General features: G+C 31.4%; 1 protein-coding gene across 2 annotated transcripts in view; it reads left to right on the top strand.

The window, feature by feature from the left end:
- E(bx) (nucleosome-remodeling factor subunit NURF301 E(bx)) overlaps nucleotides 1-22,720 on the top strand; it is an 84,543-nt gene that overhangs the window by 39,217 nt on the left and 22,606 nt on the right. The window contains exons 3-11 of one of the 2 annotated variants that reach the window (XM_065504497.1): nucleotides 710-4,675; nucleotides 4,758-5,126; nucleotides 5,193-5,597; nucleotides 5,652-5,776; nucleotides 5,874-6,908; nucleotides 6,974-7,253; nucleotides 10,525-10,646; nucleotides 17,974-18,190; nucleotides 18,253-18,527. In XM_065504497.1, coding sequence (XP_065360569.1) covers nucleotides 710-4,675; nucleotides 4,758-5,126; nucleotides 5,193-5,597; nucleotides 5,652-5,776; nucleotides 5,874-6,908; nucleotides 6,974-7,253; nucleotides 10,525-10,646; nucleotides 17,974-18,190; nucleotides 18,253-18,527 — 6,794 coding nt within the window. Of the gene's footprint in view, nucleotides 1-709; nucleotides 4,676-4,757; nucleotides 5,127-5,192; nucleotides 5,598-5,651; nucleotides 5,777-5,873; nucleotides 6,909-6,973; nucleotides 7,254-10,524; nucleotides 10,647-12,027; nucleotides 12,075-17,973; nucleotides 18,191-18,252; nucleotides 18,528-22,720 lie in introns of those variants that run through there. The other variant, XM_065504498.1, reaches the window with a different exon arrangement.

Here is a 22,720-nt window from a genome sequence, read left to right as displayed (position 1 = left end):
CATATAGTATTTTTTGTAATAACAAGCTAATTCCCAAATCCGTGCATTAACCAACTAAACATTAATTTTCTCACTTGAGTTATACTTTGGTTGATTAGCTTCGCTAACGAAGTAGCGGGTTAATAGCTAGTTTTCTATAAAATAAAACAATATATGATCTTTAGAAAATATTTTTCTTTAAAACCGGTTAACCGTCTTACAAAAACCGGTTTCTCAAAAAACCGGAAAGTTAGAGAAAACCGATACCGGTCGAGTTTACAAAGATAAAAAACCGCTTGACTGGATTTCGGTTTTGGATACTCTAGCTCCAAGGCATACATTTTTGTTGGTTTATCAGCATACACCAGTGACATCACGTAGTCCCACAGAAAATAATCGAGAGGTGTCAAATCGCTCGACCTTCTACCAATCGACAGATCCATTTCTCGAAATCAAGCAATCGCCAAATTTGAATTTCAATAATACGATGGTTGCAGTCGCCGTATTTCATACATTATCCAATTTATTGGTAGGGAACTAAAGACCTTGAGTACAATTTGTCCCAATTTTTTTTTTTTTTTGAAAATTTACAAGATTTTTTCAAATAATATAAAGAAGACTGAAGACCTAATTATGTAACTTTTTTCTCCTGATTTTAGCCGTTTCAGAACATCAATGCTCGTTGTTTGTTTTTTGTCTGAAAAATATTATTGTTTTCTTGTCTTTATAGATTACGAATCAGAATACCATTATGGTTCAGATTTTGGAGACTCATCTGAGAAGAGCGATGACGATGATATTTTAATGTCAAATTCCGAGGAGGAAAGTGTTGAAGGTGGAAATGAGAGTGAATCAGAGTTTTCTGTATGCAGCTTTACTCAACCTGGTGTCGGACGACCACATCGGCCACCTAGCCCAGATCCTATTTGGCTACAGGATAGAGAATTTGAATTTTTAGAACTTCCAGAATCTTCACAAGATTTATTGATAGATAATAATCATGTATTAGGCGCAGTTAGCGTTTATGAGGTTCTAAGAAGATTTCGTCATTTGGTACGTCTATCGCCATTTCGTTTTGAAGACTTTTGTGCAGCATTAGTTTGCGACGAACAAAGTGCCCTTTTAACGGATATACATATAATGCTTTTGAAAGCTATACTACGAGAAGAAGACGTACAGGGAACACATTTTAGTCCATTAGATCAAAAAGATACTGTCAACATTAGTCTCTATCTTATTGATGCAATTACATGGCCAGAAGTATTGAGAAGCTATGTTGAAAGTGATGTTTCCTTTGATCGCGATGTTTATAAAATCTTGTGTACGGGAGAGTATCCGTACACGGGTGTTTTAGACCGTATTCAAGTGTTACAATTTTTGACTGACCAATTTCTCACAACAAATGCAATCCGTGATGTAATGCTACAGGAGGGTCCCATACACTATGATGATCATTGCCGTGTATGTCATAGATTGGGTGACTTATTGTGTTGTGAAACATGCCCAGCAGTATATCATTTGGAGTGTGTAGAACCTCCAATGTTAGATGTGCCAACCGAGGACTGGCAGTGCGGCATTTGTAAAGCACATAAAGTAAGTGGTGTGGTAGATTGCGTTTTGCCGCAAGAGAAACAGGGAGTACTTATACGACACGATAGCTTGGGGTTGGATAGACACGGTAGAAAGTTTTGGTTCATTGCCCGAAGAATATTCGTTGAAGACCAATCCGGTGAAAATGTTTGGTATTACAGTTCGATAACAAAATTTCAGTTATTATTAAATTCACTTGATGTTGACGATCTAGAATCTAGACTTTACTCGCAGATTATGGAGCTGAAAGATGAAATTTTGAGACAGCTTAAAATAACGGAAACTCTTACAAACGAATACAAGCACAATAAAAAGTCGTATATTGAAATTGAAAATGAATTATTAGCTAAAGATGATAAGATGATAGGCGACAAAGAGGCTGGAGAGGATGATATAATGGACGGAGCCGAGGATATAGAATCAAAATTGCCAGAAAACAAAATAATTACGAGACAGAAATCTTTGCAATTGTTAAATGGTACACTTAATTTTAGGTTGGGTATGGAAAATACCTTTAAAAGTTACATCAATCAATATACTTCAAATGTCATAGCTTTAAATAAGCCACAGCGGAATGAAGAGAGAGACAAGCGTCGGCATTTATCTCATAAGTTCTCACTCACAACAGCTTCGGAGTTTAAATGGATGGGAGTAACAATGGGAACAGCAGATAACATCATAACAACATTACGACAAACATTGCTTTCGTTTGAACAAAATATTGCAAATCCGTTTTTAAATCCGAATTGGTGCACATTAAAGAAACTTTGGACTTCGGCTGTTATGTGTTGCCGTACTCCATCAGATTTTGCATTAGTTTTGTTGCTGTTCCAATCATCCGTAAAGAATGTTGTGTTTGCCAATGTATGGCATGAACAATTGGGACACACGTCATTACGTCGCATAACCGCAGCAGAACGCGAAGACCGCAAGAAAATCGAAAAACGTGAAAAGCGAGAACGGGACGATGAAGAAGAACGCAATCGGTTAGCTTTTAATTATATCAAGTATACACTTGGCCTAAAGCATCAGGTGTGGAAACAGAAGGGAGAGGAATATCGTGTTCATGGACAGTGGGGCTGGATGTGGCTTTCATCAAACAGACGATGTGGACGTGCTCGTCGTTCCGCTATTCGAGGGCAGGCAATGTTACCTTTCAAAGTAAACGTACACTATACCAATGGTACAGATGTCGATGAAATCGTTACTGTCGATCCACGTACTTATAGGTTTATAATACAATGCGAAAATGATTCCATTCAAGGGTACAATTATAACTACTTGGAGAACTATAAAAATGTTAAAGTGAATAAAATCAATGGCAAAAATATAGGTATAATCGATGTCTCAAAATCTCTTTTGATGGCTGGTCGACTTTTGTACCCAAAAATTGCAAAAAAAAGTTGTTTGGATGATCTACTGTCACGGCGTATACGACTCAAAGAGGCAGAAGAACAAATGGGTGTAAAAAATGAAGATTCTGAAACAAATAATACATCAAATGCTTCGCCTCCCCCAGCTTCTTTGAGCAATGGTTGTCTGCTAACACGATCGACATTTTTGGAAAAGCGTTTGTTGCGCTTAGTGGAGACTTCGAAGACTGGGGTGTCGCAAAATAGCAGCACAAATGTTAATATAGATCTTGTCAACTCATTGGCCAAAAAAATTCAAAGTGTTCGTTTACAGTTTAGTCAACTTAATCGTTTCGCCAAACAATACCGTTGCTACACCAAAGAATGTAATACAAATTCGAATGCTGTCTCTCAAATTACACAAAATACATGTTATTCACCATTATGTTTGCAAAAGGCTAGAGCTAAGAAAGAATTGCTACTTTTATTGCGTAAAGCACATACAGCTGGAAATGGTTCTAAGGAAACAGTAGCTGCTATTTTGGGTGCTGTTAAAAAGCCATCCATTCTGGAACAAAAGCTAACTGAGGGAAAAAAGGATTGTATAGCATCATATGCAGATGATTCAGAAGACTATAAGTGGTTGGATGACATTCCCAAGGATTTAACGGGTGATTGGGAGCACGCAAGAAACACAGCAATTCCATTCGATGATAAACTTTTGAAAGAATGTTACTTATCAAATGAAGAGTGTTCATTGGCAGAAAGTTTGTTAGATAGTGCTATTAAATCTGAAATTGATTCCACAGATAATAGCACCAGTGTATTTGGAGGTGAAGAAAAAATGGATTTCATTGACAACATTGATGTTTGCAGTAATGTTGAAGTCGAAAGTTCAGAAACAACCAATGATGGCTCTCTAGCGGCAGCGACATTGAATTCAAGTTCATTAGAGGAATCAAACGAGCAGCAAATATCTAGAAGGAGTAAGAAAAATTCAAAAACTAGAAATAAAAATTACATTGGCACCAAAGATGTTCTAGATCAAACTTTAGCAACCGATGTCGCACAAAAGAAACAAAATCGACGGTTTCCAATACATCAACGGGTTTCAAAACGTGAAGACATCGCAAAGTTCGAGAAGGAATACTTTCCCAACGGAAAAGAACGTATATATTCGGCCACATCAACACGAACACGTATATACCTTGTGTCAGACATTGCAAAAATTAATCCCAACAAATTGGAAAAGCCAACTGAGACAACGGCCGACAACAAATCTACTGTCAAAAACATTCGACCATATTCGAAATTTCCTCTGATATCTAGTTTCTTAACACATAAAACTAAAAAGAGTCTATTCGTTCTACCTCGTTATGAACTAATGCGGATAGCAAGGGTTGGTGGAAAAATTCCTGCAAATGGATTCCACCATTTAGCCAAAAATAATCCATTAGTATGGCCCTATCAATGCTCTAGGCCTCTTTTTAAGACATGCTGGTCATATCGAACATCAAACGTTACAACTCTTTCCGCCATTGCCCTTCAGCTTCGTATTCTGTGGTGTTGCCTAAGGTGGGATGATATGATTGCCAAGCCGCCTTCTGCAGATGGGAAACATCAAGTAAATACGGAAAATGAAATTGTTACTTTAGAGTTGTTGAAACAAAGAAACTCTGGAAGATATGGCGAAAGAACACAATATTTACGCCGTAAGGTTGTTATCCCATTAGAACTTCCCAAAACAATTAGAGGTAAGATTAAAATATATAAAACATTTTAAATACACACATACATACATGTATATAACATATAAAATATATATTTTTAACACAGAGGTAACGTCAATACGGTCGGGATTACGTAAAAGGAAACGCGCTGAATCTCCTCAACCAACCGAGCCTCAAATATTTGAAGAATGGGTCGAAGAAGATAAACTTGAGTTGTGGGAAATCAAATTAATTGGTGAGAAAATTGAGAAAGCGAAACTTACAGCGACCACTCGTTCTATTACCCAGCAACGTCAAAATGATTCTTCGACGTCCGGTGTAAATGCAATAGTCAGCAGCTTAAACAAAAATTTATCGAGTTCGAAAAATTCGAATGATGATGTAAAGGAAAAAGTTGAACACCAGATTAGAATGCAGCGTATAGCTGCAAATCCACAAAAGAAAATTGGAGAGATAAATAAATCATCCCCTCAAGGTAAGAAATAATGCTTAAAATGTGCACGACTCATATTTAACATTTAAACTTTTTTACTTTATTTAGCTAAAGGTCAAATAATTGGAAGTCGTCGTGTTATTGTTAAAAATCCTGATGGTACTACGAGAATAATTCAACAAACTGTAGCATCGCCAGTACCAAAACAGAGTATAAATACAATTAATCCCGGAGCAACTTCTACAACAACATCCACTTCAAATAGTCTTACACAGCAACCTGTTCAGACATCTGCGCAGAATGCGACTCAAACGACAAATAATTTATCTTCATCTGTTTCTCCGGCCCCTCAGCAACACAAAGTCCAAATCATAAGGGGTCCAGACGGTAAAGTAAGTGTACGTGGTCTCAGCCCAGGTCAGCAATTAATTCAAATGCCAGACGGAAAGCTACATGTTCTCACAACTTCGAACTCATCAACTTCTGCATCCTCTAGCTCGTCGGGAGTTCAAAGTAAGTAGTTCATTGTATTTTTTAAATTATGGTTGTTTATTTTTTTCTTCTTAGCTATTATTGGTAGTAAGAAATTACCGGTGAAAACACCAATGGCTCAACCAAATTCACCAGTTGTAAAACAAATTACAGTGAAACAAATGTCGAAAAGCTCAACCGGAGTTCAAACAGTACAAAAAGTAAGTTTAATGAATAGTATTACAACATAAACATACATACACAAACGTACATATATGTAATATTTCTAAATATATATATATATATTTTATCATTTAGATTGTAACAACTCCTGTCAGGTGTGGGCCAAAAATCGGAACACAGATTACATCACAAAATCAACATGTTTCTGTTTCACCAGGAGTACAAAAGGTTGTATCAAATATAGTATCTAATACGGCCGCAAAAGTGGTTCCAAATAATCAAAATCTTCAACAACTTATTGTGCAACCCGGCCAAAAACTTCTGGTAGGACAAAACTCGCAAGGGCAAAAGGTTATAATTCAGCCCGCACAACAATCAACAACATCAACTGCACTATCTGGACAACCGTTAACTAGTACTGCACAAGCCATTCCACAAACAACGAATCAAATTAATGCCAGTCAGCAACAAGTAATTGTTAATCAAACAGTCCCAAGTGGAACTCAGGTTAATTCTGTACAACAACAACAACAGCAGCAGCAGCCTCAGAAGGTTATACAAACAATTGTCAATACCAGCAATGTTCAGCAACAGATTGTAGTTGGTGGACAAAGAATAATTTTAAGTCCTGGACAAACTATTTTAACACAAAGATCGATTCCTGCACAGAACGCATCACTGCAAGTAGTTCAGTCTCCAACCACGGGACAAATAAATACTCTGCAAAAAACATCAGCTCCTCAAACCAGTTCATCGACTGTTCAACAAAATATACAGTCATCGAAGGTTTTAAAGCAGTTTGTAATACAACCACAGCAGACGCAACAAACTACAAATTCGATTGATGCTCAAAACAATCTAAATGTTATCAAACCGCAACAAAATATTACTCATACTCCAGCAATCGATGCATCAACGCCTCATACTGCAAATAATCAACAACAAATAATTGTCCAGAACTCAACATTAGCTCAACAACTAGCACAGGGCAAATTACAGGTAGCCACAATTAATGGACAACAAGTGATTATTAAGCCTTTAGGAAATAATCAAGCTCAGATTGTGGCTCACATAAAAACTCAAAGTGATGGTAATGCTCACATTGTAACAAACACACCAGTTGAACAACAAACGTCTCCCACAAAAACTACGGCTCCAGTTGCACAAGTCGTAAGAACTGCAATCAATATCTGTTTAATGAAATTTTATTTATTATTATTATTTATTGCATTTAGGGCATTTCTCAAACAATGCAGGGTACTCCTCAACCCCAACAACACCAGGTTATTGCACCTCAGCAACAACAAATACAACAACAATCTAATCAACCGATGTCTATAGAGGAAAGTTTATTACAAGGACAACCTCCCGGAACAGTGATTAAATGCGTTACTGCTCAAGTAATTCAAACAGAACAAGGACCACGCATTGTTTTGCAAGGTCTAGTTGGTAACGATTTTACTCAACAGCAACTTGCACTTGTACAGCAACAAGTTAAACAACAGCTGTTAAAGGGTATGAACAGTAGTTACAATATATAATTTTTTATTCATAATGCAAATTTTTAAACTAACTAACAATGCTAACTTTCCTTATGGAAAGATAATCATATTCTGACATACGTTAAAGATAATCATGCGTACGCTAAATTGTGCCATTTTTTTTTGTTGATTAATTTAAAATAAACTAATGTTGATTACTTTTTTCAATCATTCCCACGACAGCCGGTTCTACGCACCGGAATGACCCGAGCACACTCGGGCTGTCAACTCAGCAATCACTGCTGCTACAACAACAACTTTTTTCAATATAGTTGAAGTAAAAACACCCGGATTTCAAATTTGTTTATATATCGTCATATTAAATGCAAACAGACCAGACGTAACTACACTTTTAAATACAGGAGAAACCAAAAACGTATAGGTACTAAAATTTTGAAGTTATAAGAATTTTGGAAATGACAACAAATGCAAATCACCATTAACACAGTACTAACATATATGTATTTGTATTGTCTTTTTTTTCATACGAAAGGTAGTTACACCCTTTTGCATTAAGAAATACATGATGTAGTTACGTCCATTTGAATTTATTAAAGAAATACGAACTTTAATTTCTTTATTAAAGTTCGTATTCTTGTGTAGTCACGTCATTTTGCATTTAAGGTGACGATATATTTATTATCAGAAAAAATAAAAACAAAATAACAACTTCAGTATATTTTGAAAGAGTATGCGTAAATTTTAATTATAATATTCACCCTCATAGTGGTTGGCGTAAACGTCATACGCCTACGACAGTTTCGTACTAGATTAAAGAAACAGTTTGCATTTTATCTTTAATCTAGTACGAAACAGTCGTAGGCGTATGACGTTTACGCCAACCACGATAAGGGTGATTATTTTATTGTGAAGAAAACAGAACTCCCAGCACTATCTAAAAATTACATTTTAATTCTTTCAAGTTTTAATTGTAAATACTATCCATTAAATTAATCAGATAATTTTTCTCTGAAGTTTAATCCAATGCGCATGTTGTTTTCACTAAAATTAAATTCGTGTACAAAACATTCCCATTGTAGCCGGTTTTATGCACCGAATGACCGGAGTTACTCGTCCAAGGGCTATCAACACCCTATACAAATATACGTGATTTGTATGGACAACTGTATCTACCGAATAATTTGTCCACCAGAAAGAACTCTCCAAAATAGTGGAACTGTTACAACATAATTCTACGTGTTAGAAATTAGCCCCCCACTTCAGGAGGCTCAGAAAACGTGGCTTCTTTTAAAATGTTTTTATATTTTTATTTTGTGTAAATAAATTTATCTTGTGTGGTTCTAATTTTGTTTTTATTTAGTGAAGGTATTCCAATCACCGTTTTTTACCGTGTGAAAATACGTCAAAGCCATGTCAGGCTTTGTTGTAAAATGCTCATTGATTTGAGTTAAGTCGTAGGCATCTATATCAAATGTTTATGCAATGCTTAGGGCAGCCAGATATTGACTTGGCTAAAAAGTACATCAAAGAAAAAAGCAGTACAATTAATAAAAAAGTACATTTTTATTGAAAACGCCCTCAAATTCACTAAATAACATAAAATAACATATTCTTCAGTAAAGAACTAAAAAATTAGATCGTAACTATTATTTACAACAAATTAATAACATAGAATTAGTTATTTCGATATCGAAATTATAACAAAATGTATTAAATTTCTTGCTCAATATCGAATGCCATAATCTCAAAAAAGAAAATTACGATAAATTTTACTTGATATCAAATGCGGAAATTCGGACCAGGTTTTTAATTGTGTTTAAAACAAAGTTAATTTGAACAAGTTTATATTAATACTTTTAATACTGAATATCACTTGTTCTTTTGTACATTTCAGTTTGGTTATTTATATAATTATTAAATAATACCTACATTTTTCTTTTTTCAAAAATTGCCGCATAGAAAAAATAAACTTAAAATTTTTTCAAAATTTGGAAATGATCCAATATTTAAAAAGTCCTTAAATTTTCTTCAAACGTTTTTCTTCCAATACGTTTTCAGCAAATGTTTTTAAATCAAACAGTTGATCCATGTCAATGTTTTTGATAGAAAATTATTTAATGACATCTGCAAATTCATGAAATGATATATTTGATTTAAGATTAAAAACAGAAAGTTTTTTGAAAAATTAAAAATATTTTTGTTTTGATTAACCTTCGCTTTACCAAAGGTTTTTTATGTACGTGGTTTACCAATACCCACCCGGGTGATACTGCAATTCTATACATATATCCGATGAACAAAATTTAAAAAAATCGAAAAAACCTTATAAAAAGTTTAAAATGTTTTTATTAAATTATATAGAACTCTAAAATTTGTTCATTGAGTCTAAATTGTATTTAAATCGAAACAAAATGAAAAAAATTATTAAGCTAACAAAAACCGAGTGGTCACCCGGGTGGGTATTGGTAAAGCGAAGGTTAACAGATTGATCACAATTCTGGTGACTGATTAATATAAAGAACAAAAATCATCACGACTGGCATATAAAATACTTTGGTTTGTCGCCACAAATGTGTTCATGTTGTAAAAACATTTTAACAGGGCGCTTCAAACTATGTGATTCTGCACTTAAACAAAAATTATTAAAGATGCTAAACAGGAAAAAAGTACAATTAAAAGTACGCAAGGCAAAATAAAAGTACTTTAGCGTACTTTTTTATGGGTTATGCAGACAATAGTACATTAACTAAAAAAAAGTACTCGTACAGCTGAAAAAAATTACGTCTGGCTTGCCTAGCAATGCTCCATTGGGTCGGGAGTAGGAAAGGGTAGCGTTACTGTCAACACGTAGTTCACGATTCGCTTTATTATAAACAAGTACCGTATTGATCTCGTACTATCACTATGTGGCGAGGGAAGAGTCGTAATTTCTACCTATGATTCGACAATTATTGAAATTCACATGAAAACTGAAAATAAAACAATCACCCCTGTGAAATATTGTTCACATGCAATATGCCTCGTAGGGAAAATGGTAATCGTGGAATTCACATGAACTTTTCATTCACAATAGTTAATTTTGTTCATAACAGCTGTTTGTTTACAAAATTTCATCTAAAAATTTTACATGAACGAAAAATGTGAAATATTGATTAGCGATAGGGGTGAATATAAAAAATTCTTTGAATATTCCTACAGTTTCTTGTTGTTTTTATTACAAAATTAAATTTTAATTTTTCTACAATAATAATTTTGGGTTTATCTTAATTTATTTATAATTATAGCACAAGAATCCAGCGGTAAGCAAGGTGTTTTGGGACCAACAAAAATCTATTTAGCTGTGCAACCATCAAACCCAGGTGGTCAGCCGCCACCACTCACACCAGTGCATCAAACACAACAACAAGTGAGTAGTTGTTAAATTGATTATACTTAGTAATTTTATAATGTTTTCAACTAAATTCAATACGTAGATCGATCAATTAATATGTTATGCAATAATATTTATTCGATTATATATAGATTTATATATATATATTTTTAACGTTCATACATATATGTTATATTCAGTATTTGAAATCCAGCTTTTTTAGAAGAAAAAAGTAAATATATACTTTGGCGTTAATTGTGCATTTTCAATTTGAATTGTTATTTTACAAACATAAAACAACGTTCAAATAGATCAGCTCCATCAACATACACATGTATGTGTATATTAATTGCATATGAACATTAAATTATCACTTACATTTGATACTTTATTACTTAAAATTTACGTACATAATATTTTAAAAGCTGGATTTATTTATTACTATTATATTATTATTAATGCAGTTTTAAATAAGTTTAACGTTATTCAAAAATTTTATTTACAAATTGCACTTTTTCTATTTAAGAGCATTTTTTTTATTTTTATATCAAAATCATTTTTATAATTTTAAGTTAAGGTAATTAGAAAAAAAAATTTTGATTTTAATGTCAAGCGCTTTTTGCAAATAAACTAATTGATTTAATGATATTCAAACTGTTTTTATTGTAAGTTTCGCATGTTTTCGTTTTTTTTTTTTTTTTTTTTTTTTTTTGTGTTATGAAAATTAAAATTAAATTAAAGTTTAGAATAAAAACAAACGGTTTAAGTTCATTTCATGCATTATTTTTAAATTTTTATATATTTGTTAATGTGTTTTTAATATATTCACTTGATTAGAAAATAAATGATTCTTGTTTTTGGCATAAAAATAATAATTTGTGTATTGCAATCTTTGTTGTACAAATATGAACCCTGAAAAAGTAACCTTTTCGTATTAGTTGGATGATTATTTGCAATTGGCCTTTGTGTTGACAAAAAGCGCTCGCTATATGTTGAATTTAAAAAGATTGTCTTTAAAAATGCAATTTGTATACACAAAAAACCACAAAATTATTTGTAATTTCTAACTTTATATATTAAAAAAAAATCCAAAAAGGATGTATAACTGTAAATTAAAAGAAAAGTGGCCATTCAAGAAATCTTTAAAATAATTTTTTGAAGAGATTAACCATCGCAATTAGAATAAATATTTACGGAAAATTTAATAACAATATAAATATCGCAAAATCTTAATACAAAATATTTTGATAACACAAAGGCTTGTTCATTTTTTAATCATCTCATCTAATCGCAAGAAAGGCTGTAAGAAACCTACATTTGATGTGTAGTGTTGATATAAAGTAAATTTACGAACCATAACAGTGGATAAAATCTATTATAAATTATTATGTTAATCTCTTCGAAAACTTTTTTAAAGGTTTCCTGGAATAAGTACTACAACTGATCCTAATATAACTCAATAAGGTATGTAGGTTTTAATAAATAATTGGCCAATTCGAAGCAGCTATTTATTGTATGGTATGGTAGTTTGGACTATTTGTATTAATATTATTAATTAACACATGTTATATTTCTAAAAAATTAAACAAACATTTTTAAGAATACATGAGTCAAATGCACACATTTGTTTTGTTTAATAAGAACTAATTTGTATATTTGTTTATAACACTTTATACACTGTAGTTTGGTATTGCTTAGTTTAACAGGTTGGACGGATTGGCTCCTGAAAACCTTCCCTTTTCGAAGGTAAAATCAAGTTTTTGAAAATAGTATAGACGATTGTGTGAAAAGTTCCAGTCGTTTGACGGAATCATAGTGACACGATTTAAAGGTGCCAATCTCGGAACCAGTCAATATTCCTGATATCGCTCATTTGCTGCAACGACGCATTTTTTTAAGGAAAAAAAACATAACTAAATATGTGAATTTTCTAGATAACTTAACGATGTTGCGCACAACTTAAATAATACGTTATTGCAAGTAATAGACAATAGGTTATGAAATTAGGACAAAATGCTTCTATGGCGATCCTGCGTGTAATTTTAGAAGCTAGTTCACAAGACTTTGTTAGTTATTAAAACAACTTATTTACTATGCAATGGTGATATTAACTCAATATATTGTTTTTTTTTTTTAATAATGACGTTGTTGAAGCAATTGAGCGGTATATGCTGGTTTATATATCCGATTGTTCGTTCAACAGAAACAATGTCCCAGAAACCTAGTACATACAAATAATCTAATCCTCTGCCTGATTCTGACTACTGCTGCAGAAGTTGTTATATGTTAACCAGAGTTTTTTAGCATGCATTTACAGTGCCCAGTGATCGTTGTAGTTTCAGGAGATACGACGCTTTTTGTCCAACCTGATCCATATCATCCTTGTAGGACTTATTCGTTGTTTACACGTAGACAGGGACATTCCACATAGGACATCATAGAGCCTATTTCGCATAATTATCTGCTACACAGTTTCTAACAAGGTAAAAAAAACAATAATTTCAAATGAAAAATATCAAAGTTATTCGAGTTTTCTCTGACCATATATTGAGCAAAATGTACTAGTTTACGCATATTTTACTCGTATTTATGAGTGATCATAATTGTTAGCTTTTGCATGCAAAACAGTGAGTAAATAATACAAAAATTTCGTTTTTTATTGAATATATGACGTAGGAAAATGCTAATACTTGGTTATTTTTTACTCGATATTCATGTTTTATACCTTGATAGAAATACAATTTTCTATAGAAGCTTAGATTTATCTCAAATGTTTAGAAAATATTACTTAAATAGGAAATTTTTTTAAGATATCGGAAAAAGCACCATTATTTAACCAATTTTACAACATTCAATTGATTTCCGGCACGTGCTCTAGTTATCCGATTGCAATTAAATTTTGCAGAAGTTAGTATTAGCTACCAATGAACAAAATAAGGCCCATCCAAAGCAAATCTATTTGTTAATGGCATTGTCTAGTGTCCACGCACCCATATCAGTACGACTGTCAAATATATTGCCATATCATTTAAGGATGTCCGGCATTTATTTATTTACTATATAATATCAATACAAAGAAAGCCTTTATTAATATTGCATACAAATAAAAATATAATGAAGGTTTCTATAACCCAAGAATAACACAGGGCAACAAAATCGGAAAAATTTTAGAAGCTTTTTAACCACTACCACTTTTCAAAATGTTTAATTTAGGACTTGAACCAATGAAAAAAAAAGGTACGGAATAAATTATTTCTTATTTTAACGTCTAAACACATGCTGTCGAAATACTAGTAGAATGGCAATTAATAATCAAAATATTAACTTAAATTAAAGTTCAACACCATTTTAATCTAAGTTAATGAATGCGAATGCAAAATATTCAATAAATCTAATGATAAACACAAAATATTGCAAACTTACGTTTTGTTGCAAGACAAATATGGAATTCGTCTTATACATGATGTGAAACATCGTTTGACATCTTTGTCTAACATGTTAATGAACTTTTGGCGATTTTATAAATGCGTCAATCATTCACTGTCTGTCTTCAAATTAGCCACCACTTGATTAAGGAAAGATTCGGCAACGATGATAGAGCTTGAGGGTATAATACAATTTGGTATAAATAATTTAGAAAAAGTGAATAATTCATTTACTAAAGAATTAGTTGCTCAGAATTAATGAACGACGTAAAAAGTTCCTAATACGTTTATGTTGTACTTGAATTTAGGAGCATGTCCAACTAGCTCAAATTTTATAAAGCATAGCTCCAAAACGGAAACTAAAGAGTTTTCTAGTCAAATATTTTGTAGATTGTTCGAGAGGGAATCTTATCAGAATATTTCTGATGAAAATTTAATGATGGTCTTTGTTTTTGAATGTTTTTTATAATCAATACTTGAATTGTTAACTTTAACGTTATTTTTTGTTTTTCTATAATAACTCTGTCCATCAGCATTTTTGTAGAAATTTTTTGAATTTTTTTTACAGTGGGTTTAAGTTTTCATTTTTTCATCGAAGGGAGCATTATACTAACTGGACAAATGTTATAAGTTAATGTCTGAGAGAATTCTTATTGTCAGAAATTTTCTGGAAAAATTTTTTCATAAAATATTTTAATCCCTAAATGTCCTTTTTTAAAGAATTTTTTGGATTTTCTCGAAAAAAGGGTCAGAATTATAGGGTCGCTATTCTGTTCCAATCAAAAAGTCTCAAAAACTTTTTGTATACCCTAGTGGTTAGTCAAGCTTTTTTTTTGCTGTTGACCTGTGTAATCAATGAAAAATATTTATTAGTTATAAAGGGATATAACATAATTCAATCCGATGACACGGACGATGTTATTCAAGAAATTGTATACAATTGTTTTTTTTTATTTAATTTTCTCCGCTATATGGAGAACATTCAGTCCATTTAAAATTAAAATTAGTTTAATTTTTAACTAAAATTTTTTGTTATTTAACCACGTGTTTGTTGTTAGGCAAGATCATCAGGAAACCTTTTTCTAAACACTTTAGGCTTTAGGAAAGCTAAAGATATACAAATAAAACTACAGAGCGAATGAGAATTACAGACACTCTCGCCTTAATTGTAAAAATATCAAAGCTTAGCCAATTCACCAACAATAAATAGTGATTTTATCTTTTCTTACATTTCCTACTTCCTAATTGGTTGATTTTTAGTTTATTTTCCGAAATATTAAGTGTTTCCAAATAGATACCACTAAATTTTTAAATATTTTAACTGTTTCCACTGTTTTCATGTTTGACAAGCAGTTGATAAAGGACGTCGAATATATTGTCTTTAGCCAGAACTTCCATATTAAAGATTTTTAGACCCGTTCACAAAATATTGACTTTTTCCTTAGACTTCGCGCTTCCAATTTAGCATCTAGAAGTCATATCCTCACAATCATAAAGTTTACTTATAAATTTAATTCGGTTTCATTATCTTAGCGAATTTAAAAGAACTGCATTTGATGATTCTAACGATATTTCGATCGTCCTGAGGAGCAGTTTTTCGTTTACAGTCCATATTTTATAGCTTTGATTATCTATCTGGATTAGATTTCCCTTTTTTCATAACTTTAAAATTAATTATCATTCATCAATGGAGCAATATTTTGCGCGACACGCTAAAACAAGAATTATCGAATAAAAAAGAACTTATTTTAACATTAAATATACAAAAAATCCATAATGTTTAACTGAATTTAACTTTACTCTTAAAAAACATTTGTCATATTTCTTCAAAAAATGTTATCTCACTCACAATTAATTAAAATGTTATCACAATATTGAAATAAACAAAATTTTCCTTTTAAAATTTTTAAAAAGGTACGCCGTTTCAAAAAAAAATTTACTTGTGGTACTGCTATTTTCAGGTACGCAACTATATGTATATGTGTCACCAGAACCTTCTAAGATTGAAAAGTACCATTAGGTCGATATTTAGGCGAAAAATCTTATAGAATTAATTCCTTATTGAATCATTAAATTTTTCTTTAATTCAAATTCATAACAAAATAGCTTAATATCTGTTGAATGATTAAAGTTTTCTTTAATCTATTACAAAATGGATGGATGATTAAAAGCAAAACTGAATAAATATTTTCATAACAAAAATTTAATCATTCAATGAATTCAATTCAAATAAGTGTTTTATGAAATGATTTGCTGAAAATTTTAATTCTGAATTATGATTTCAGTGAATTGAACTTAAATTAAATTAATTCGAGCCTCTGGTATCTATACAAAATTTAGCACGAAAATGTTTAATTAAACGAGGGTTGGTGAAAAAGTCCTTGACTTTTTGAATGAAATAGGGACTTTTTATATTACAATGATTTTCAATAAATAAATACAGGTTTTTGGCAAATGCAGCCACCATCTTGCGGAAAGCTTTCTCATACCCAAGTGGTCATTCAAAATTGAAACCATTGAGCCATGTGAGATACCTATGGCTTCCAGAATCTCTCGCACTTTCATTATACAATCGACCACCACCATATCTTTGTTTCGGGTTTAGAACTCAAGTGGACGTTCGGAATCTTCGTGCTTGTATGGCCACAACGAAATTCCGTAAACCACGTTTTTACCATTGAAATTGATGGTGCAGAGTTCCCATAATATTTATCAAGTTTAGCCTTTATTTCAGTGATGATTTTTTTCCGCAAAATATAATGTCCTTTCAGTTAAGAGCTGGGAATTTTAAAAAGTCGCAGACTTATTCACCCACCCTCTTAGTATAATTCACACTATGACTTGTGAGCATCGGCCCATAATATATTATATAGCTTCGGTCAAACCGGGAAATGTGTTTCGTTTTTCGAGATGCCCGTAGTGGTCCAACGAAATATTGAATGTAATAAAAATTTGTATTCGCTGAAAAATGTTTATTTAGTGTACAGATCGTATGTAGACTTTTGTCAACATTTTTTTTTTATTTTTTTGTGAATAAAAGTTAAATTAATTATAAATTTAGCGATAATTTTTTGTTATATTACTAAAAATGCATTTGAAATAAAACTGCATCATTCCTTTTACTTATTATGGTTTAGAAGTCCGCGAGTTACGAAAATAATGGTCGTACGTAGACTTTTGTCGGCCACTGTACATAAAAATAATATAAATGAAATAGTATAAAACAAATCATACTATTTAAGAATTTATTTATAAATGTTATGAATTGAAATCAAATCATAATAAATAAAATTTAAACGCTTAAGTTTCCCATTTGTGCAAATGAGCAAATTTTTTTTTTCAATTTTGTGCATGTTTATACAGAAAATTTATATTTGACAAAAATGTCAAATAAAAATAAATTCAACAAAAAATTCAAATTGTATAAATTTTAATTTTAAAAATGTTGAATGAAAGTTATTTCTTTGGAACAAACGGTGATATACAAAGTTTGGAAGATTTTGTTTATGTTCTAGCTGTTGGTTAATTTTTTCATACACAATGCCATTTAATACAATCATTAAGGGTCCTCATGTAAACTCTTAAAAGCCTCATAAACTGTGCAATCTGTGCATTTTTACACTCTCGCAAATGAACTGTCAAAAAATGTATGGAAAATCGTTTGCATAACTCCGATAAGTCAAATAGTTATTATTAAATGGAAATTACTAACAAAAATGTGTGCTTCTGTAAAAATTTAATTCTGTACTTGTTACAACTATACTATATATGTATCTGCTTTGAATTGGTGAAATAAATGAATGTACTTTAAATGAAATCATATATATAATATCTAATAGATAATTATAACAAAGCCGCCCTTATAAAACACACTCTCACATGAATCCATGTGATTTTTGACCTATATTGAATAATTTATATCTAATTATATTTAATAGACAACATATGTTACAACTAAGCAACTAAATACAACATCAGATAAACCAAATACAACAGCACAAAAACATTTTTCGAATAGTGGAATACATTTTAAATATAATTTAACAAACAAAGGAGCAGATGGCGAACCAGAAATTTCTAAACAAATAAATGCATCTTTAACATCCAGCACAGGCGATACTACACCTCAATATATTGACTTTTCCTCAGAACAAAGTATAGAAATCTAATTAATATAACAACAAATAATTTCCATTAATTGCAATACTTTATTATAGATACCAACAACAACAGCAACTCTACATTGAATCACGATCATTTGAATGTTATTAACAATGAAAATTCAACTATAGTTCAATTGCCTTCAACATTAAACGCAGATATAATAGGTGTGCAGAGTAATGATTTTGAGAAAAAATCATTAAATATTAATAATATAAACAATCACGAATATGAAATGACTTTCGATACTGATGCCAGAAATAATTCTAAAATAGAGGAGGACATAAGTTACATGAATCTCTCAAGTGATTTTAACAAAAGTGAGCTGGCTGTAAGTAAACATTTTAAATTAATTTTATGATATTTAAATTAAATTTTTTTTATACCCTTCACCATGAGTGGCAGGGGTATATATAAGTTTGTCATTCTGTTTGTAATTTCTACACTTTTCATTTGCGACCCCACAAAGTATACATATTCTGGATCGTTATAGATAGCGAAGTCGATATAGCCATGTCCGCCTGTATGTTTAAATCAACTTTCCGTAGCCCCCATATAACTTACAAACCTGATTGATACATCAATATATCGGGAATTCGGCTCCACAAATGGAGTTATAAGGAAAAAACCGGGACCTAAAAACCTATTTTTGATTTACAGTGATGTGAAAAATAATAAGGACACTAATGTGCCATAACAATATGTGATGATAAATTAAGTAAAATGAGAGAATTGCCGATAGATAACTGTACTTATTTTTAGACATTTAAAAACAAATTCTATTACGATTTTATTAAATTGTTGTTTTTAGTTTATTTATTTAAATAAATTAACCTTAAAATACGGATTTACCCTGTGAAAAAAATAAGGACACTTCATGTTATCTTCAAAATAGTAATAAAAAATTAAATTCATAATAAATTTGCACTAATTTCAGTTCTAATATGGTGCTAGAGTTGCTAATATTTTGTTGATGCGCCATTGTTGCTTAAAGCTGCTTGGCATCATCTGGGCATAGAATCGACAAGTTTTTGATAGACTGATATCATTCCACGCAGCCTGAATTAATCCAGAACTCATCGCAATTTGTAGGACACTTTCCTCTGATTGATGTTTTGACTGTAGTCCACAAATTCTCAATCGGATTTAGATCTGGAGACTGTGCAGGCCAGTATAATAGATTGATTTTGTTGTTCTCAAATAGGGTATTTAATATCCCGACCTTTTTTGATTCCCGGGAATCGGGAAATTATTTTCTACATTCCCGGGTACCCGGCTACTCCCGAGATTTATAATGATACTGTAAATTAGGAATATTATAGCCAAATTTCATATAAAAACATAGTGTTATAAATATTATATATCAGAGCTTCGAATTAATTAATACAATTTGAGCTTAATTCACTAAAATCTTAATCCGTAATTAAAAAATGTCAGCCTTTCATTTCATAAATCCATTCCCAATATTTAATTTTTTAGATTCATTCATAAGTCTTAGTTTAAACTGAATTAATCAAACTTTGAATGATTAAATTTTTGTTAATTCATTTATCATTTTTAATTTTTGTAATAGATTTGAATGAAAAACAAATTTAATCATTTAATACATTTTTGAAGCTATTTTTATGGATTTGAAGAAGAAATTTGAAGAAATTAGAATGATTCAATAAGAAATACATAATGAATTCTCTTTTTAAATTTGCATACAAAAAAACCCAAAATAAATAATATTGCAGAGATGTAAGTAAAACACTATAAAAAAACATTTCACGGTTTTTTTTTGGTGAAAAAAATTGAGTTCTAATTTGTTTTCTTTGTATTTTCATCAGTTTTTTATTCCCGGAAGTGAAAAATTGGCAAAATTCCCGGGAATTTTGTACCGGGAATTCCCGGGATAAAAACTTTATTCTCAAACCATTACTTAGTACACTTTGCGTTGTGTTTGGGGTCATTATCCTGTTGGAATACCCATCGAAGTGGCTTATTTTCTTCGGCATATGGTAGCATACAATTCTGAAGGATTTCAACATAATCAGTTGCTTTCATAATGCCCTTTGTATACGATATAGTGGCCCAGCACCATAGTAGGAACATTATCCCCAGACAACGATGTTACCATCGCCGTGTTTCACCGTCTTAAGAGTGTACTTGGAGTTGTATCCTGTATTAATTGGTCTTCTTGGAGTATGAAGACCTGAATTAAATAAATTAATTTTCGTCTCATCTGACCAAAGAATATTTCGCCATTTCTCTTGTGACCAGCCAGAGTGGAATTAGCAAATGTTAACCTTTGTTGCACGTTATTTTTAGACAACATTGGTACTTATCTAGCACTGCGAGCTTTTAGGTTCTCTTTAATAAGTTTTTTCCGAATTGTTGGTGAGTCGATGTTAATCAGCCTTATCATGTAAGTCGTAGGCGTTTTACGACAACGACAGTTTCGTACTAGATTATTTATTTATTTATTTTATTTATTTTATTTAATTATTATTTTCAACAACCTAGCTTATTGGCCATAATCGGTTATAAATTTCTACTTAATAAAAATTTTTTACAAAAAATTTAATTAATGAATTTAATTAATAAAAATATAAATTATAAATATAAATAAAGCTTAACACAAATTGTACGAATTAAACAAAACTCCACTCAACTTCTAAAAATTATCAACTATTTATAGTGTTTTGATAGATGACATCAGCACATGTAACATGATAAAAAAAATCGTTCACCAGTGTTACAAAAACAATAATCCGATAAGCATATAACAGATACAATCACCTAAGGTGCATAAGCGGCAGTGCAGCCATATGTATGTATGAGAATAACGAGAACAAAATAGTATACATAGGTGTTAATGGAAGGGTCAAAAAGTGTACATTAGTCAATCACCCTTATCGTGGTTGGCGTAAACGTCTACGCACACGACTGTTTCGTACTAGATTAAAGATAAAATGAAAACTGTTTCTTTAATCCAGTACGAAACTGTCGTAGGCGTATGACGTTTACGCCAACCACGATAAGGGTGAATGTCATTCACAGAGATGCGAAAAAAAATAGATAGAACAGTCCTGCAAGGGAAATTCAAGTCATCAAGGTAGCAAATATCCAAACAACTAGCCAATACTCAAACACTAATATTACAAGCAAGCTTAACAATAACTATGGCAAGTACAACAAGTCTAAAAGAAAAAAAAAACATTTACAAAGAAGCAACCTCCTATTCCAAAACAATGCCCACACACTGTCCGCAAATTCTCTTCCACGCGAATATATAAAATGGTGCATCCACAGATGTCTTTATACAATACGACACTCCATCATTTCCAAGTCTCCTAAAATGTCACAACAACTCACAGCACAACCCTACAATTATTAACGATCATAATGTTGCCAATATAGTATCTTAAAATCTATAGAATTAGAACAGAAATTGATTGACACGAAAAACCAACAGTGCAGAAAAACATTAAGTTTCCAAAAAGCTATCAGAAATATTTACATTAAAAAAACCCACAAAAAAAAAACAATAAACAACCCAAATGTTAGAGAATCAATGATCTTTAATCAAATATCGAAACCAATCATATATCTTAACTACAGTAAATATCAAGAATAATAAGATTGAAATTACTGAAGGCTACCCTATCAGATAAGCAAATATGTTAGACAAGATCAGAAGCAAAACGACTACGTCTTACATGATAAGGCTGAATGTTTAAATAATTTTTTATTTGTTTAGACGAAATAAATGGATGCTTTTTACACATCAAATGATCTTTCCTTTTACTGCTGGTGTAACTTTCGGGTTTCTACCACGCGTTTATTTAGCAGGAATCCATTTGACAGCATATTCTACCGTTGTTTTTGAAATTCCAAGCAACATTTTGCGTACTTCTGGGTCACAAATGCTTAGATTTTCCCATTTTTCTCTAATTGGCTTAAACAAAAGGAATTATTTTTATGTTGGAATGTAAATTAGAACACTCTTCTTACCTTTTATACACAAAATAATAACTTTTATAATATGTTAATTTTCAAATTGATGCGCTGTCCTTATTATTTCGCACAGCTTAAAAAAACCGCTCATCAATTAAAAATTTGTTATTATCAAATGCATGTAAATTTAAAAAAAAATGTTAACATAATTTGTTTTTGTAATATCTTATCTAAAAATAGGAACCGGTTTTTTTCAGCATTTCTCTAATTTTACTTACATTCTCACCAAATAATAATGTACCACATTAGTGTCCTTATTATTTTTCACATCACTGTATATCTGGATTACTAAGAGCTAGTTTCTGGGATAAAGATAATCTACATTCTTCGTTTAACCCTTTGTCGACCGACGGTACTTATAAGTACCATAAGAATAATAAGCTTACAAAATGAAAACAAAACGTACTTTGACCATTTTTGCCCAAAAATACTTTGATGCACTCTATCATCTTTAAAATAATAATTTTTTTGTCTATTGGCAAACTCGCTTACGCAGAATAACGGTGAATTATTTCATGTTCTCAT

This window comes from Calliphora vicina, chromosome 3 (genome assembly GCF_958450345.1).
Source record: "Calliphora vicina chromosome 3, idCalVici1.1, whole genome shotgun sequence".
NCBI classification, from domain to species: Eukaryota; Metazoa; Arthropoda; class Insecta; order Diptera; family Calliphoridae; genus Calliphora; species Calliphora vicina.
The sequence above is the reverse complement of the archived record's forward strand: the minus strand, read 5'-3'. Positions and strand labels throughout refer to the sequence as shown.